Source organism: Poecile atricapillus, chromosome 10 (genome assembly GCF_030490865.1).
Source record: "Poecile atricapillus isolate bPoeAtr1 chromosome 10, bPoeAtr1.hap1, whole genome shotgun sequence".
NCBI classification, from domain to species: domain Eukaryota; kingdom Metazoa; phylum Chordata; class Aves; order Passeriformes; family Paridae; genus Poecile; species Poecile atricapillus.
This window is the reverse complement of record NC_081258.1, coordinates 5,661,237-5,679,852: the sequence shown is the minus strand read 5'-3', so window position 1 is coordinate 5,679,852 and position 18,616 is coordinate 5,661,237. Positions and strand designations below refer to the sequence as shown.

Below are 18,616 nucleotides of genomic sequence, written 5' to 3'. Positions count from 1 at the left end.
AAGCATGTTAACTGATCAGTGTTGCTGCCTACAGACCAGGAAAGGTTGGGGTCCCCTGTCTAATGCCAACTCAAATTTAGATGCATGTCATTTATAGTCATGCAAAACAGGGTCATGTTTTTTTCTTTTTCTTTGATCGTACCCAGAAACTGTAAATCCCCAGGGTGAAATCTTAACTCTACAGAAACCCAGAGAAAACCCCCTTTCTGTGATGCAAAGTTCATGGTGAAAGTTGTGTTTTTATTTCTTAAACAATTCTTGTAATTTCTGGAGAACTGTATTTGTTTCTCTCCCCTCACAGCAAATTAAATGTCAGTTTTCATGGTCAGGTAGTCTACTGAAAACAATTGGGTCTGTCTGTTCAGGGTGTTGAGGGCTGATAATAAAATTTCAGCCCAGTAATTTTATATTTTTCTCCTATTATCTGCACACATGCACAGCATGTTTTATGTGTTCTACTCCAGTGGGACCACCATAAACCTGTGGCCAGCTCTTTCATTTGAATATACTCGGTGGGAGGTGGCAGGTGCACTGCTACAAAAAGATCTTGAAACTTTATCATAATATATTCAGCAAGCTGATAATGTAAAACCTGCTGGAAAGTGAAGAGAGGTGGAGGAGAAATTCCACGCCTGGGAACTTATTTAATGTTTAAAGACAGGAAATGCTTTGGAAGCAAAAATATCTCAGATCTGTCTAATCCACTGCCCCAGACTAGTTAGTGCAATACCCCTGGTGAAGGGGGCAGGTAGAGGAGATGACCTCCATCTCACCTCAGCTTCCATCATGCTCGCCAGCTCCTGTGCCAACTGGAGCAAAGAGGCACCTTAAGCTGACAGAGTTACTGTTTATTTTCACTGTGGGACTGTGGGACAAGGGAGATTTTGAGTGAGATTGAACCAAGACACATACTGGAAAACTCTCTGGTGCAAAAGGGAGATCATGAGGTGAGAGACACTTCTTCCAAGTGCAGCCAAAATCATCAGAAACAAGTTCTGCATAGATTTCCAGCCTGGACCAGTCCCATCCACTTCAATACTTGTTTGCTTTTAGATTATTTGGATCTTTGATCCTTTCCTGAAGTTTTCTGCAAAAAGGAGTGTGTAACAGCACAACTACATTGGTTGGGACCAGAATCTGGTGCTATGTTTGGCTCAATTTGTTTGAGTCACTGTGTGAAAAGCTCCTGGATGGACATCAGTGTTCAGTTTCCAGTACCTGTCACAGCTGTGTTCGCTTCCTAGGCACCTTGATATTTGTGTGATTTGTTTCTTTGTTGTCCCAATGATGTGACTTTTGAAAAGAGCAGAAAATAACAGCACATTGTCTCCAATCGAGTGGTGGAAGCTGCACGGGTTGTCCTGGGCTGTGCTCCCCCAGCATCCTCAGCTCCCCCAGCATCCTCAGATCCCCCAGCATCCTCACAGATCTCTGCTCTTTGTGAAGAGAGGGGATCTCATCAATGTGTGAAGGCATAGTGCCAACTATGGGAAGCGTCTGATGGAGGAGTGCCAAGGGGATGGAGCCAGGTGAAACTTGGAGGTGCCCAGCAATGGGACGAGAGGCCATGAGCAGAAACCGATGCCCAGGAAGTTCCTCCTGGACGTGAAGAAGGACTTCTTCCCTGTGCAGCGGCTGAGCACTGGGACAGATTGTCCAGAGAGGCTGTGGAGTCTCCCTCGCTGGGGACATTCCCGGACCGTCTGGAGACAACAACCCTGCGCCCGGTGCTCTGCGACGACCGCGGTTGGACCAGCCGATCCGCCGCCATCCCTCCGAGCATCCCGCGCTCCCACCCGCTCCCCCGCCGGCCGCACACCCCCGCAGGTGCTCCCGCCCCGCCCGGCTCCCCCCGCCCGCCGCGGCCGGCCCCAGGTGCCTCCCGGCGGCGGTCCCGCCCGGCCCGGCCCCGCTCCGCCCCGCCGCTGCCGCTGCCGCCCGCCCCGCTCGCCCCGGGCGCGGCCGCGGCGCTGGCGGTGCCGGAGGCTGCGCTCAAAGCGCGCTCGGGCGGCCGCGGCCGCGCTCACCTGGGCGCCGCTCCCCGCGCTCCGCCGCAGCGGGGCAGCGCCCAGGTGACCATGCGGGCTCCGGGGAGCAGCTAGCACCCGCCAGGGCCGCGGCAGAACATGGACTGGCTCCTGCTGGCCGGCTGGACTTTACCTGCTGCGATCCTCGGCGGCAGCTCCATGCAATTCCAGACTCTCCCGTGGCTCGGAAGCGCTGTAAAGGCAGGTCGAGAGCACTTTCTTTTGCGGTCGCCTAGTGTACTTTCATACCAGGTTACTGCAGTTTCTGGTGCCTTGTCAAGGGAATCTCGCCCAATACTCCTTTTCTCTCTCTCTTATTTTTTTTCTCTTGCAGACCCTTCAGCTGTGTTGCCTCTGTTGCATGTCTCATGCAGCAACTTTAACCGGTGACAGCATCAGTGAATTGACTCACGGTTTGTATAGCTCTTTCTGTGTATGCGAACGTTTGCACGGATGTTTTATTTATTTATTTGTTTGTTTATTTGTTTATTTATTTATCTTGGAGTGAATATTTAGAGGGAAGTAGTCACGCTGTCTGGGGAGCATTAAGTGCAAGCAGGCTGGCTACTGCGGGATGGTGAGCCCTGGGCAGGGATTAACTTGTTAAACCCTGTGTGTTACAGCTGAAAGGAACAATATGTAGCAGCAAAGAGAATGAATGAGATGGTTAATGCATCCGCCTTTCCATGTGCGCTTAGAAAGATGAATGCGTGTGTAGCCACAACAGCAAAGCCTCATGTGTCTGTTGTGGAAGCAGTGAGACAAAAGTAATGAAAAGGTTCGCGTGGGAGAGCAGGAGGAGCTGTGCAATGCAGGCTGAGGGGGTAAAAAATCCTGGAGAGAAAGGGCTTGTGTGAGTGGGAGCTCAGGAGCCGTTTGTTCCCAGGTTGGAGTGACTAACACGTAGATGCTGATGACTTTGGGACTTTTGAAGTGCAGGATATGCTTTGTATTGTGTGTGAGTAGAAACAAAGTACAACAGAGAACCACACCAGGGTGCAGAAAGGAAAGCCCTCTTGCACCCTACTCTGCTCACTGGGGGATTCCCTCTCTCCAGCAGCTGCTTGCATTTTTTGGCCACCAGCCTGCTTTAGCGTCCTCAGCTTCTGCCGTTGATTAACACCACTCGAGGAAAGTGAAAGCTCCTGATGTATTGTTTCCACTGTCTAAGGAAAAGCGACCTATCAGTGGTCACGTTTTCAGCCTAATGTGTGTCCAATAAAGTCTATTCAGGCAAAGAGATTGATTGAGACTATTTGTAACATCTGTTACAACACAGGAAGGAGGGGGTTTTCTTCTTTTTTAATGGTGTTATTTCAGTTTAGGAAGAGAAATTAATTGTCAAGTGCATGGACATCTCCAAGTATCCACAGAGAAACACAGCTCACAAATTAAATGGGGTTGGGAAGTAGTTTTTCCAGCACAATTACTTAGACTACCAGGAATAGATTCAAAGATCATAGTTCAGGAAACAGCCAAAACTCAGACCCTGGTTTCAGGAGGACACAGGTAATCCCTGCATGGCTAGGTTAACACCAGTGGTGATGCACTATGAGGCACCTGTTTGTACAGCCAGCTGAATTATGGCCTCTTTCCCCCTTCCCCCCACTCCCTTTTTTAGGTGGTTCTGAGTAGATCTGAGTGTTCTCCTCAAAAATAGTTTTCTAATTTTTTGCATGTTTTATTCAAAACAATAAACTCCTTTGACATGCAATTAGTAATGGCTGAGTAAAGGTTATTAGGTAGGATGTAATCTCTTTCTGCTGGAGGTCAGGTACAATTTGAAACCCAGTCTAATCAAGTCACTACAAAGAGATGAGGTCTTACTCAGTTAAGGCATTAATAAATTAATCCTTTAATCCATTTGAACAAGTGGTACATTTCTGCAAGGTCTCAGTCATGGCTACCCCTACAGTGATACAAAACTTGCTGCATTTTTGGGGAATAGCCTCTCAAACCAGAGCAGCTTTCACATTTGACAGCAATTAATACAGGGGGAGGGGAAAATCTACAGATCTGCTGGTGATGACAAATGTCTTCAGAGGAGCAGTTGTGGGAATGTTCACAGCTATGCTAGTTAGTCTGTGCCTCTCAGTGGGGCAGAAAGGAAACAAACACAGAGCCTGTGTGAGTTACGGGGCTGAATCCGTGCAGGCGAGACAGCGCACACCGAGGCTGCAGAGCCTGCAGGCCAGCCCCAAAGCGAGGGGATGCTCCATGCCACAGGGAATGCCTGATACCCTGTCAGAGTGATACCCTTGTTTGTGGGATGCCAGAGCTGATGGGCAACTCTTTATCGTTACAGATTATGTGTTTGTGACACCTGTCAGAGTGGATGCCAGCGGATCGTACATTTCACATGATGTTTTGCACAGTACTAGGAGAAAGAGATCAACTCAGAGTTCAAAGAGTTCCTTGCACTACAAATTTTCAGCATTTGGACAGGAACTTCACTTAGAGCTTAAACCTTCGACCATTTTAAGCAACAGTTTTATTGTCCAGGTACTCGGGAAAGATGGAGTGTCAAATTCTCAGGAACATGAAATTGAGCAGTGTTTCTACCAGGGATTTATAAGGAATGATAGCACCTCTTCGGTAGCAATATCTACGTGTGTAGGCTTGGTAAGTGTCTATTTAAAACAAATCATTAAAAGTATTTTCAAATGTGGAATAGTAGCTGAAGGAATGTAGTTCATATACCCTTTTGTATACAGGACACCATACACCCTTTTGTGATTTTTCTAGTATCACTAGTTGTTACTATATTTAATGGAAGAGATTTTGTTATAGCAAATGAACTGCATCAACACCTTTGTATTTTTTTTGGTGACAGTCTTTCAGGAAAAAAAACCAGAAGACTGACTGGTAGTCCTAGCAATTATCCCATAGCAATTTGTTACAGTTTGTGATAGTTTATACATCTCTGCTCTAAAGTAAAAGTTCTTCCTGCCTTTGTGAACTGTGATGAATAAAGGAAAAAAATAAAAATCAATCCAGAAGCCTGTGAAAAAAAAAACATTTTATCTAGGTTCGTCAACTACTTTAAGGAAGGGTGAATTTCCTAGCTTGGCAGGAGTTATGAACAAATTTCCCTTTGTTTCCTTTGATAATTCAAGCCTTATTTGAGTTTACAAGTCTTGATCAGTTGATCTCTTATGAGTGTATTAAATATTATCATTGTGTATTTTCCATTTATGGCTGTCAGCCAAGTTCATGAAAAATCATTATTCACAGGTGATTTTTTCAAAATACGTTTGACAGTGCTCATTGCCTGCAGAGAAGGCTTTCCTGATGTAATTTAGCAGAATCATCTACAAAATTAATAGTTAAGGATGTTTTTTAGGCTTAATCCCCCCTTGCACTTGCAAAGCAGTCTGCTGTGGCTGCAGAGGAAGGCAGTGACATTGAGTGGGAAGTGTATGAAGTCATCTGTGTGCTCTGTGGTTGACTGAAGGTCCAGAGGATATGTTGGGTCACCCTCTAGAACTCTGTTTTGCAAAGGTACTTGTCTCTGAGGGCTGTTAAGCTGTGTGACGGGACCAAAGAAGGAGCACTTGAGACAGCCAGTGTTTCCTTTGAAACTGGAATCAGTGACTTGAGAAGCCTGTTCATTAGGAAGGGCTGTTGATAACTGCTTGAAGTGGTCTGGCTTATATTTTGAATGCTGTACCTGGTTTTTTTTAACTTTTTTTTTTTTACCTCATCAAATTAGAGGAGTCTTAACAGTTCATTTGAACAGTAGCAAATGTGAGTTTGGAGCAGGTGCCAGGAGCTGGGTTGAAGCTTTCTTTTGCTTTTAAAGTTGTATTTGTGATGCTAAACTGTTAATATCAAATGTGCTCAGTTGTTTTCATGGAAGCCTCATGTTCACAACTGCTACCTTTTTATTAGATTTACTCAGAAAAATACCCTGTTTTCACTTGCTGCAGTGTTTTGTCTTTTGCTACGGGAAGTGCTCTACCTACACACAGCAGGTACAGTTTGAGAGATCTCTCCTGTTTGGCCACATTTTGGTTTTTTTTAACATGCTTTCTGAGCTAAGTGAAGTTGGGCTTGTCAAGTCTTGTCTGGAGAAGGAAGGTTCAAGCCTGCCTCAGGTCACAGAGGAACAGAACGTGGTGATCTTAACTGAGAGTGAAATGGATCTTTTACCACTGTCTCGACACAGAGGTTGTTATGACTGGTAAGCTTCACTTAGAAAAGATCCAGGAACTGATCAAAAGAGAATAAATATTGTGGTATGAACAAACTTATTATGGAATTATGGAAGTACCTAGTTTATCAACAAATAGAATCTCTTTTTAAAATTAATTTCAAGGTTCAATAGGTTTTGCCTTCGACTGTTGTTTTGAACTGGTAAATGAAGTAAATCTTTACTTACAATGATCTCCTGTAGGTTAGGTACCCCAAAGTATTATTGTTCCTTTCTCTCCCTGCCCATCCATTAATTTCAGTACACCTAATGAATCCCAGGCAAATTACCAACAGGATTCTGAGTCTTTCAGTTTGCAAGGCTGCCCTCTTAAAGATGTCGTCAGCTGTCTGTAATGACACCCACGTCACTTTTCACTGGGATCCAAATTCAGTAATCATATGTTAAGTCTGGACGCTGTGCTCTGATCAAGAGAACCTTGTGAATAGCTTCTATATCCTTTTTCACCAACTACTTTTGTCACTTGGATGCCCTTCTTTCCTATTTGCTTTGTTCACTGCAATTAAACCGAAAGTGGTGTTTCTTCTCTATGGTTGGTAGCACTAATCTTTCCATTGTTCCTTTCATTAGCAATAGCTTCTCTACAATAAAGCTGCAGTGACCCATTCTTTCAAGCCTGGAACACCACAATGTGATTTGGAAGCAATTGCATTTCAATAGACTACGAGGACTCTTTGATCTAATTTTTTGGATGACCTAGAGTATTCAGTCATTCAGCTGTCTGTTATCTGCCAGTGTCTGCAGAGGAGACTTTGGGGAGAGTCTATATGAAATGGTTTGTTAGGCAGGATGACCTTAACTTAACACTGGAAAGGAGCAAGAATTTGTTGCTTTGGTCTAGATCTGTTAAGAGATGTGTGTATATTATGTTTTAATGGCTTAGTTGACAGGAAGGCCCCACGTTTTTATGCTGATTTGTTGATTTGAGACCAAATGTTTCTATCAGTCAACACAATTTTCTTGGTGTGTCAGAAGGCAGAGCTGGATCTTTATCTGAACAAGTCTCTAATACAGTAAGTGAGCATTTCAGGAGAATGTGCACAAGTTTACTGTGAGTACTGCCTCTTTTCATCATCAAAGTCCTTCAGCTTTCAACTGGAAACTTGCCTTTTTCTGTCTTCTGCCCTTTTTCTATTTCAATCAGCATCCTTTGCTTGCTAGAGCATCTATTACACGGCAAAAAAACCTGTGCTTTTACTTGTTTTGTAAATAAAAACTCTGTTCTGGATCTTCTATGGAGAACATGATACATTCCTTCCACAGAAGCTGCAATAATTTTTTCATGTATTTTTTTAATGCATTCTCACTCCCAGCGATAATTTTTTTTCTCTTACAACTTTGGGACAGTGAGTTTATGCTAGTAAATGCAAAGCTAGTTTCTCTCTTTATCATCATCTTAATGTCAATCCCAAATAGAAAGTAATGTGATTTTTTTTTACTCTTCACTGATTTTTAATATTGATTTAATAAATCAATAATGGATCTTGTGTTATTCCTGCATGACTTTTTGGAGTTTCCTTCAATGCCTTGTGCTCTCCCAGTTGGTATATCCAGGCTACTGGTTTGTCTTGCTGCTTCATCCTCTGTTTACATTCTCCAATTCAAACTGTTCTTTCACATTCAACCTTTTTTTCCCCAAAATCCTGATTTGAGCTAATTCTTATTTTTTCTGATTATATTTTTATTACTATTATTTAGCAATTTATTATTATTTAAAATTACCTTTAGCTAGCTCATTGGGAGGCAGACTATGCCAAATACACAGACTACTGTGGTTTTTCAGGTTTTTCTGAATGAGATTATGCTGGCCACTGTTAGAATAAGAAATTGGTTTTTTGAGACCTACTCAGTGTGGTTGACTAATGCCTACCTCTTTCCCTCTTTCCCATTCTCACCCACTTTGTGTGATTTAATCTGCATTAAAAATGAGATCCATTGTAAGTTCACCATCTTTAACTCCACTTCCATGATGACATTTACTGCTGCCTTCCTAGCCTGTATCATGGTGTTGTTTGCCTCTCTTTATAGGCCAGTTTTTGTCTCCTTACCTTAGGTTTATGTGTACAGAATCTCCTGTATAAAGTGAGTTGTTTGCAGTCACACAGTAAATCAGGACAGAATACAAGAGAACCTCAGAGGTCCCTGGTTGTATTGTAGAGACATTCTCAAAAGTAATTTATAACTGCTTTTGGAAGCAGAAGTCACATTCCCCTTGTGAACATGAACTCTGGCAAAGTCAAACAAGTTTATAATCCAGTACACAACACAGGAATTGTTGTTGGCCCTAATGAATGAGGGTTTGTTATGCAGCATTTGTGGGGTACAGGAGACAGGTGAAGGGTCTAGAGCAAGTACTCTTGCCCAGAGGAGAGAACTGTTTATCCACCATGAGGAGCTCTCTTGCCATTCCATCACAGACAGGATTTGTGTGTATTCTGGGTCAGAAAAAGCAAGTTCAGTTCAGTGGAACAGTCCAGGTCCTTTAAAACTATGGACACATATGATAAAACATAGTTTTATCATCCAGGCCACATTTAGTCCTGGCTTGGAGGCCTGAGAGGCTGCACCTGCTCACACCAGAGGTGGGTTTGGCCATTCTCTCCCTTTGATTTATGTACCTCATTTAGAAGGAGTGGTGCCCTCCTCTGGTTTTGGCGAGATGTGGTTGAATCTGTCATTATAAGGAGCCTCTTGTCTCAAGTTGTGTTATGTTTATTAGTGTCTAGTCAAAGGAAGAGAAAGGGGAGGGAGGGATGACTCATGTTACACTCGTTGAGCTGTCAGAGGATTCTAGACAAGAAGGGTTATAGATGTAGCACTGAGAGATAAACAGGAGATGTATTAATTCTCTGCAGGGTATGTGTCTGAGGGGCAGGGCTTTGCTCAAAGTATCAAAGAAGCCACAAAATTAAATCTTGATGCAGTCTGACCACCTAAGAGGCAGGCAGGCCAGGCAGCTCAGTACCCACTCTTTGTAGTCATTTAATTGCACCTGGTATTAGCCTTATTCAACTTGGTGCTAACAGCAGCCTCCTATTCCTAAAGCTTACACTTTTAAGTCCAGTTAAGTATGTTGAGACAAATCCCAAGGTTCTTATGCAGACAAACTGCCATCAAACTCGGTGAGCCAGACTGCTGGTGAGAGTACAGAATAATTGCTGGCTGCAGTGACAGTCCTTTAGAAATCTACAGCTGTAAAAATACAACTAAATTTGGCCCAGTGGGACCTTGAGGAGAAGCTAAGTAAAGAGCTGGTGATTTTTATCATTCTTAAAGGTGTTTTTAGTCCGTCCAGAAGCCAGTACACAAATCCTGTATTTTCTGACATTGAACCAGCACAACATGACCAGCATCTTGCATGGGAGTTCTGTGATTTTCTTTGTATTCATGCATCATTGCATCTCCATCCTTTATTAAACACCAGCTGTGTTTTATAACACAGTTGTAACAGGATCATCCTTTTGTCCACTGTTTTGGTGAACATTTTCCCATTATTATTCCATTACTCCATAATATGCTAAATATGAAAATAAGAAAAGTCTCCACAGGAAAATGAGATGACAATGGGAAATAGTCATATTCTTGAGGATACTTTAGGTTGTACTACAAAAATACAAGGCAGTGATTCTGGGCTCAGCATTGCCCTGACTGGTGATGAATTGTGTGATTAGGTTATTGATCAACCTTCTCCCTATCTGTCTGATAAGCTTTCTGTTTAACTCTGCCTTCAGCTCTGCAAGACAAAGGCAGTGTTATCCCAGGTGTTTTGGCACTACTGATTCCTGATAGGTAAGAAGTGGAATTAAAGAAGATTAGTGATGAGAGAGAATCTGCTTCTGCTTGGCAAAAAAAGTAATAAGTTGCATTTCTTCCTGGTTTTATGTTCAAAACCCAGGATGTACGTAGGGGAAGCTGAGCACAGTGGGCTGTGGCTGCACGACTGCTCTTGAGTGCCCACAGGAGCTGCTCCTCTCTCACTTGTGCCTGCTCTGTCATTGCTCACTTGGCAGCAATGAAATGGTTCATTGGTGTATTTCCAACCAAACTTCAGGCTGCTGTGGGCACCCCTGCTTGAACCCTTGGAGTGGTTGTCCAGAAACAGGGACTATCCCTTTCTACAGAGCTAATTCATCCTGGCCCTCCTTGTTAAGCAGGAATCTTATCATCACTTCCAAAGGAATCAGTAGTCGCTGTCTGTGCTTGAAACATCAGCTTTTTTCTTGTTGTGGCAAAGCCCTTCCACTAAACCCAGTTCCCACACTTTGCCTAGTCCATTAGAGAGGAGCCTACAGACAAATGCCCTCGTGAGGGTCAGGAGTGGATGACCTGCCTGCACAGACGTGACCCCTTCATAACAGGATGTCTTTGATGTCGTGAGGATTTTTATTTTCAGCGCCACTATTTTCATGTGGGCTGCACCATCTCTGCTGCTGAGAGGCAGTGTGTTCTCTTCTGCACAGCTGGGAACTGCTGCACATCACAAATAGCTCTTTTTAGAGGCAGATTTCAATAACTAATAGCAACTTTTAGTCACTAATTAAACTAAACAGGGCTTTACTACTGTCTTTCCCCTTTTCTTCCTCTACGTTGGAAGTGTTTGAGGGGGATACCAGGTTGGCAGACCTGCTGTGTAAAGGCTTTTGTTTACCCAAAACACAATGACAGTCCGTGAAACTGGAGCTCAAGTCCAGCTCAAGCAGCTCACTCCTGGACATTTGTACCTGACACACGGCAGAGGAGTGGGAAGCACAGAAATGCCTTGGTTGTTCCTTGGCTTCCACAGAATTCACTTAATTTGAGCAAATGGTGCTATCAAAACTGTTCTTAAACATTGCTTTTTTCCTCAAGCTCATTCTCTTCTTGCCCTGTGCAGAGCCAGAGCCCTGATCACAATGGAACTTTGATGTGATGTAGGCTGCTCAGTAGAACTGCTCTGGATGGTCACTGGCAGTTCTGTCACCAGCTCCACAAGTCCCTCAAATGTTTTGGCTCCTCAAATTTTTGTTTGTTATGGTACTGTGTTTAAGCCCACAAGATATTTATGGTAATGTGTTCTAGTTTGCAGCTTCTTAGGGATGGGTTTGTCTTCGTGGTGTAGAGCAGGTTCTTGACCCTTTGAAGGAGAGGATCACTGGGGCTGCTGTCTTGTACTGCAACAGGAGGGAAGACTGGAGGTCTAAGGATCTTTGGTTTGGAAATTTGCAGTGCATGGATCAAGGTAAAAGCTGTAGCTATGCTAGACAAAGGCATCCAGGCTGGTGATGCCTATAATATATCTCTGTCAATTCCTCAAGAGCATTTCAGAGCTATTTTGCATCTGATTTCATTCTCCCCTGAGCATTAGCACCGTTGTTGACTTACAGAGATAGATCTTGCTAGGAATTTCATAGGAAATACCTGCTTTCCAGGAGTTCTGTGTGCCTCACTTTGTCATGGTCTTCTCCCAGTGAGCTGGCAGGAGAGGGGTTAAACTTAATTATCTCTGCAGTGAGAGCTGGCAGTGGACCTCCAGTGAGCTTTAACAGCTGAAATCCAGACTTCAATTTTGGTTTTTTTTTTCTAAAAAACACTCATTTTGTGCAAGGAAGGCTTTGACTAGCCCTTAAGTGTTATCTGAATTGAATTTTAATGGATAATTCCATTGCAAACAAGGTTTTCTTCTGTCTTTTTGATCATGTCACTGGGAGCAGAAATGTTGGTTCTTTCTTGCCTTTTCTTATCCCATTTTAATCCCAATTCTGTTGCTGCAGGTCTACCATAAATTACTGTATGCTAAAGGAATTTCCTATTGATTTGCTCTGACAGTGATTTGACCAGCTATGTGAATAGCTGATGGAAGCAGAACTTATCTTGGGTTCAGACAGTGGAGCATTGACTAAAGCTCTGAGGTAAACATTTACAGAAGAAACCTGAAATCATAATGCCTTGCAGCTCAGCACAGTTTACAAACATGTATTAATTAAGCTTCAGTGCTGGCTCTGCTCTGTGTTAGATGAGAACAACATCCTGGCACACAATGGGTTGACATCAGTAACCTTTTATTGTTTATCATGCTCGGAAGTCACCAAGAATGAGGGTGAAGAAATGTCAAATAATCAGGTCAGATGCAAGTGAATGAGTCTTGATGGTTGAAGCTTGGTACCGTGGGAACCATTATTGTCCAGAGTAATTTCTGGAACATGCAAGTTAATTTCTTTTTTCACAATGTTAGTCCATAAGCTGGGGAAATCTGCAAACAACTTATACAGTCAGATGAAAACCCTTTTCCTGAATCTCATATGTGGCTGCCCAGCTAGTGTCTGCCAAAAAATGGGAAAAGACAAAAGTTGGATGACAAAGATAATGGGTCTTGAAGTTATTCCTACTGCAGTAACAAGGCCCAGCACAAACCTGGTTAAGAGAAGAGGAAGCTGAGGCAATAAAGTGATGTTTGCTTGCAGAGACAATGGGGTGTTGCCTTTTCACTCCCCTGGGCATTCGCATTTCAGGCTGCCCCACTCTGTACACAGCACACTTGGGCTTTATTCTTTCAGGGCTGGATTCTTGCTGTTCACAGTGGGATCACTTGAATGCTTGTGCCTGCCTGCCTAATATATGTTAATTGAAGGACTTTTGTGTCTCAGCATCTTTATTAATATTAATGGAATGAGAATTTTAATGGACCTATACAAAATATGCTTGACCTAGCTTGAGCCCTCACTTTTGTTTTTACGCTGCAGCACAGTGTGGCTTCTGACTAATTTAAGAACGTAATATTATATTCTATGGCAGAGTACACAAACTAATGAAACATGGATTACTCTTCAGACCTGCAGTTCCCTTGCCATGAGATATGGAATTTATATAACACCAGAATGTAATTAGTTATTTTTAAATCATGAAATTATAAACATGGTTTCTTTTTCTTTGTGTGAATTACTGCACTTCAGTGAAAAGATTTTAAAAGTAATTCTTTCTTGACCAGGTCTGTCTTATGCAACACACTCATTTTGTGTTTTTAGGAAGGAGTCCTCAAAACAGTAGGCCTTAAAATTAGGCTAGATTAAACTCAAGAAATATTTCAGATTAATATTGCTGTAAAAGTGTAAGCTGGTCATGGTGAGGGATAGGTGTAAATGCTCTAAAAATGTGGACACCCAGTGTAATTTCTTGTTAACACTTGACAGGAAGTTATGATACTTGTTTTGCTAGATGCAAATATAAATTAAATGTTAAAATAACAATCTTGGGCTAGGGCAGAGATGATTTTTGTTTTGCAGTCCACTGTGGATGATTGTGGCATATACAAGAAAAAATCCTTCTGTCGCACTTGCACTTTTTTGTTACTTTTTCTGGTAAAAAATAACTCCTTGTAGTCTGCTCTACATTTCATTGTTTGTATGAACACCTCTGCAAGCCCTGTGGAGACCAGTCTGCCACAACAGGAGCTCCAGGCTCGCTCTGTCAGCTGCTCCTCCTCATGCTGGAAGCTGTGCTGGAGGCCATATGGATGTTATTCTGCAGTACTGACATCACATACTGCTGGTGGGATTGTTATCCTACCCCAAGCAGCAAAAGCTTGAGTAAAGGTGCAGAAAAAAGGAATTTCCAGGCTGAGACAGCAGTGAGCTGCTGATGTCTGCTGATTCCTGCAGCCCAGTATTGTCACTCTCCTTGGCAGGTGTTTGCTGGTTGATGGGCTTCATATATAGCTTCTTGTGGTGAGTAAAAAGTTTTCTGCTGACTGCTTTGGATCTGAACCTGGCCTTGGGAAGGGTCTTTTATTCCTTCCTACATCATCTTGGCCCTTCAGTCTGTAGTCACACCACTTTTTTGGGATACACTGCTGCAATTTGTTTGGTTTAGAAAGATATTTTAAAAACAGGGAGGCACCACTGGCTCATCGAGAAAGTGAAATGTGTCTGTTGCTCCTGGTGGGCCCCAAAATGCATGCTGGACATAATCCAGGGTGGTGCTGTACAATGAGATTTCACTGGATCAGTTAGATGGAGGCAAACAGTGTGCTGAAGGGCAGACCCTGTGTGCAGCCTTGCTGTTCACATGGACTGCTCAGACCAGAACAGCCGGGAGTGCAACATGGCAGGAGCTCAGGCAGGTTCTAGGAATCAGCTGCTGCTCCTGCTGCTAGAAAATGCACCCAAGTGCTTGGCATGTAGTGCCTGCAGTTTCCAGATGGGTTTCAGTGCCCTGGTGCCAAGTGTTGTCATTCCACTCTGCTGCTGGAGCATCCTGACAGTGAAGGAGTAAAGGAAGCGCAGTGGCCACCAAAAAATGCAAAGCCACGAGTAAATGTAAAGAGGTTATTTAGCCTAACCCAAATCCAGTCCTGATAAGGTCAGGTCTTGTGATGGGGATAAAAGAGGATGGTACCTTTTGAGGCCTGTTGTCCTTGTTATACAGAACATAGACTTGGCAAGTTTTGAGTTGTGAAAATGTGCAGGAATATTACCAAATGTCATCACAGAACACCTGTAGGGGATAAGACCTCATTCATCTGCTCATGATAGGAGAGCTGAGTAATGCAGAGAGGGGAGCCTGTTACAGAAATGGTTAATTGACTCCTGTGTTTACCAGAGAGAGCTGGGTGGTCACTTGAGCTGCCTGAGGCACAGAGCCCTGCAGGTCTCACATAATGAAGACCATGCGTGATCCCAGGGTGCAGGTGGTGCTGTGAGCATCAGGATAATGCTGTGGTGACAAAGGCTTGTGTTTTCCATCAGTGGGACAGATAAAATACCAAGGAAAGGACCATTTGTACCAGCAGCTGAATCAGAGAGGGCTGATATATTCTCATATATTACCAGTTAAAACTAGGAACAAACATGTGCCAGCCTGTGGTCTTGGCCTCTGAGTACTGCACTGGTTCTCTTTACAGGTTCTCAGCTTTTGGGTTATAGTTCCATCAGAAGCTTATTTTTGTTTCAATTTCCCAAGCATTTCTTGAAAATTAGCTTTCTGGTGCACAGAACATCACCACAACACTAATTTAGTTGCAAATAGCTTGAGGGCTAAGGGAATAGTATATTTTTTTTGTTGTGGCTGTTCACATGATTTATTTAGTCATTTGAAAGACTACAGTTTGGGAAAGTCAGGAGCCCACTCTAATGTGAGAAACAAACCAGAAGGAAATGTTATTTATCCAGAATGAAGGTCTGTCTTCTGCAAACCAGCATTTGTGCACAGCCAAGGTTGCTCTGCCTCCACAGCCCTACTCCTGTGTTAGGATTAGCAGAAGATGGGGAGTATTTCCCATTGGGAAATCACCATCAGCCTGCTCAGACTGGTGCCCATATGCTCCAAAATAACTCCATGGATACTCCACATCCTTTAATGACAGCTCAGCCTTTGCACCTAATTGTCAGTAAAGAGGATTTTATATATTGATACATACCTTTCTATACCAATGCACTGAATTGGTGCCTATTCTTTATTAAATCTTTATTTTGCAAAGGACAGTGCAATTCAGTGTCCATTGTATCTGAAATATGAATACATTTGTTTTTCTATGAAGGTGCACATGGCAATGCTGTTTGTGGCTGTAGTGTCCTTTGCTGTTCAATAACTTGTTCAATCATTATTATGATGTAAAGCCACACTGTTGTGCTTGTTTCAGGAAAGGGATTGCATTTTAAAGAGGAGGTTGTTGTAGTTTGCCTTTAATTTTTGTAGTAAGTGGAGGGTATAGTTTTATTGCAAAAAATTATAATGTGGAAGATGTACGTGAATGTGTCTCACATGACTTCCTTTATTATTTGTTAAAATATGCTAAAGGAGTAAGTCCCTGTAAATTTGTAAAGTATTTTTTAAAATTTATTTGCTGTAGAAAACAAAACAAATTTTATTTCAGCTCGGTGAATCTTGTAAGAATTAGTATAAATAATCTGAAAAACTATGTTCAGTGTCCTATTTTAGTCTTTTTGAGGGGCTCAGTGGAGGTATATACAGAGGAGCCCTGGACAGGGATGATCAAATGTGAAACCTTGGGCTGAAACTATTCTGACAGGATGGGGAGTGTAGCTTAAACCCTCTCTTATCTTGCCAGTGCTCTTGTGTGTGCTGCCTCTCCCCAGCAAGATGCCTGACTGATTCACAGCAACTGATGGGCAGTTTAAAATTACAAAGCTTTCGGTTTCCTTGTTCCTAACAGATAAAGAGGGTGGGCATTTCCTGATTATATGGTATACACTCAAAATATTTAAGTTCCCTACGGTTCTATTTGTGCCTAATTTACTTCCCTAGCACATTAACACTGCTGGTTTTCTGCAGAGGGGAGGAGTGTGTGCTGTGACATGCTGTGAGGAGAGGAAATGTTTCACAAGAGCTCCTTCTGGCTTTTCCTCTGTTTGCCTTACCACCTGGAAAGAAGAAAAGGTGGAGGGACTGACTGATGATCCAGATGGATTGCAGGAACAGTCACTGCTGTGGTCAGATGTGTTAAGCTGGGGAAATTCACACTGGGAGGTGGCAGGATTGCACTTGAGCTCCTGAAGCACATGGAACCTCCTCTAGGAAGGTGTTTAGGCATGAAGAGTGCTGAGCTACCATCAGCCAGTAACCTTGGGCCAGGCTGTGTCCCTTCACAGGCCACTGAGCAGACAGATTATTTTGGGGAAATGTTGGGGATGTGCCAGTGTGAGGGATGGGGGTTGAGGACAGGCTCCAGCAGAGCAGATACCATCTGAATATAATAAATCAGAGGTGTTGTGCAGGGCACACGGAGCTTCAGAGAGACTTGGAGTGGGATGACCACATTTATCACTTTCCACGTTCACTTTTTTCCCTAGTTCTTGCCTATAAAAGCAGACAAATTATCTCCTGTTTATGGGAGGTGGGTGCTTTGATGTACAGATTATTCCACTCATGTGGTACTTCTGAGCAGAGTGTGTCCCAGTTCCTGGGCTCAAGGGGCAAGAGCAGCTGAGCTGGGCAGCGCTTCTGTCCCTGCTGTGCAGCCAGCTCAGGTGCTGTGGTGCCAGGATGGAGCAGGGAGTGGGAGCTGCATTGGAGACTGGAGTGTCTGTGGCTCTCACACACTCCCCTGATGTCCCAGAGCCTCTGTGACCCTGGCAGCACATTCCTCTTGGAGCTTTTTTCTTAACCTGTGCTTAACCTGACCTTTGCTTAACCTACTGTTCAGTAGATTCATTGCAGAAACAAGGTCGGGCTGCTTCGGAAATTTTGCCTCCTAAATCTTCTGCTAATGCAATGTTTTTTTTACCGTCCCTTTATAACTTTGCAGCATGCTGAGCTGTCAACAAATATCTCCCTTGTCTTCACTGCATCTTTATTTCAGTCAGAAGGCCTGTAGTGTTTAACATAGTGGCAACATCTGTTCAATAGATATCTGGTTATCTTGGACCAATTTAATATAAGGAGTATCTCATAGAATAAAAAGTTGCTTTCAGGCACTACTTTACCTTTTCCACTTAAATTTTTCTGTTTGCTGAGATCTCAGAGAACATCACAGGGTTGCTTTGAGCTTTGATCCACAGACTATACTTTTGAGAGCCTGGTATGTAAGGTATTGTGCTGAAAACACTCTACAGATGCTTTTGTGCAGAAATGCTGTTCCCTTGCATGAAAACCCTGGCCAATGATGTTTGCTGACGTAACACATAATTAAACAGCTTTCTTTAATGAGAAGACACAAGTAAAGGCTCCCATGCTGTCTTTTTCCCACTGTTTTTGTAACACTCATCCCTGCTAAACAGTTGTGTAATTCAGATGCTTGTACTAAAGTCTGGTGGTGGCAAAATCAGTGTAACCTTTCATGAGGAGTTTAGTTCTGCAGGGCTGTTCAGGGGTACAAAGCAAGCGTGGGGCTGAGTGCCTGGAACCCACTGGTTAACTCCAGATGCTGCCCAGGTGTGTTGGGCTCTGACCTTGGCACAGACAGCGTGTCAGGAGGTGTAAACTGATGCACTGGCTTGAAAACTGGATTTGCTTCACCTTACCACAACCTGGACCAGTATTAAGGTAATATTTCTGTGCCCATTTAAAGACAGTTGTGGCATTATGTTCTATTTTATACCAAACCAGTACCTCTTTGTGGTGGGTTTTGTGTGTCGTCACAGTTATTTTAACTACAGAGATTTAGAAAATAGTACTGCAAATTATTTCTCATTGAACTTTCATTTGTAATATTATTAAAACCAGGAAATATGATTTGTCACAAGCACTGTAGCAAAGTTTTTCATTTACTCCAGCAGATCAGTTATAGCATGTTCACCCTTGGGCATCATTCCCTTAAAATAGAAGCTGAGGCTAATTTGTGGGAGAGGAGTGAATGAGTGCACAGCTTTACAGCAGGCCCAGGGTGGGTGTAGGATGGCTGAGCAGTGCAGATTGGTGGCATTTGGCTACAAGCAGGAAAACA

At 43.2% G+C, this 18,616-nt stretch overlaps 1 protein-coding gene across 1 annotated transcript in view; it reads left to right on the top strand.

Moving 5' to 3' along the window:
• Nucleotides 1–1,966: 1,966 nt before the first annotated feature.
• The window catches only part of ADAMTS18 (ADAM metallopeptidase with thrombospondin type 1 motif 18), a 77,459-nt gene continuing 60,809 nt past the window's right edge, over nucleotides 1,967–18,616 (top strand). The window contains exons 1-3 of the mRNA XM_058846316.1: nucleotides 1,967–2,228; nucleotides 2,362–2,440; nucleotides 4,333–4,649. Of these exons, the coding sequence (XP_058702299.1) occupies nucleotides 2,127–2,228; nucleotides 2,362–2,440; nucleotides 4,333–4,649 (498 nt within the window). The 5' untranslated portion in view covers nucleotides 1,967–2,126. The remainder of the gene's footprint in view (nucleotides 2,229–2,361; nucleotides 2,441–4,332; nucleotides 4,650–18,616) is intronic.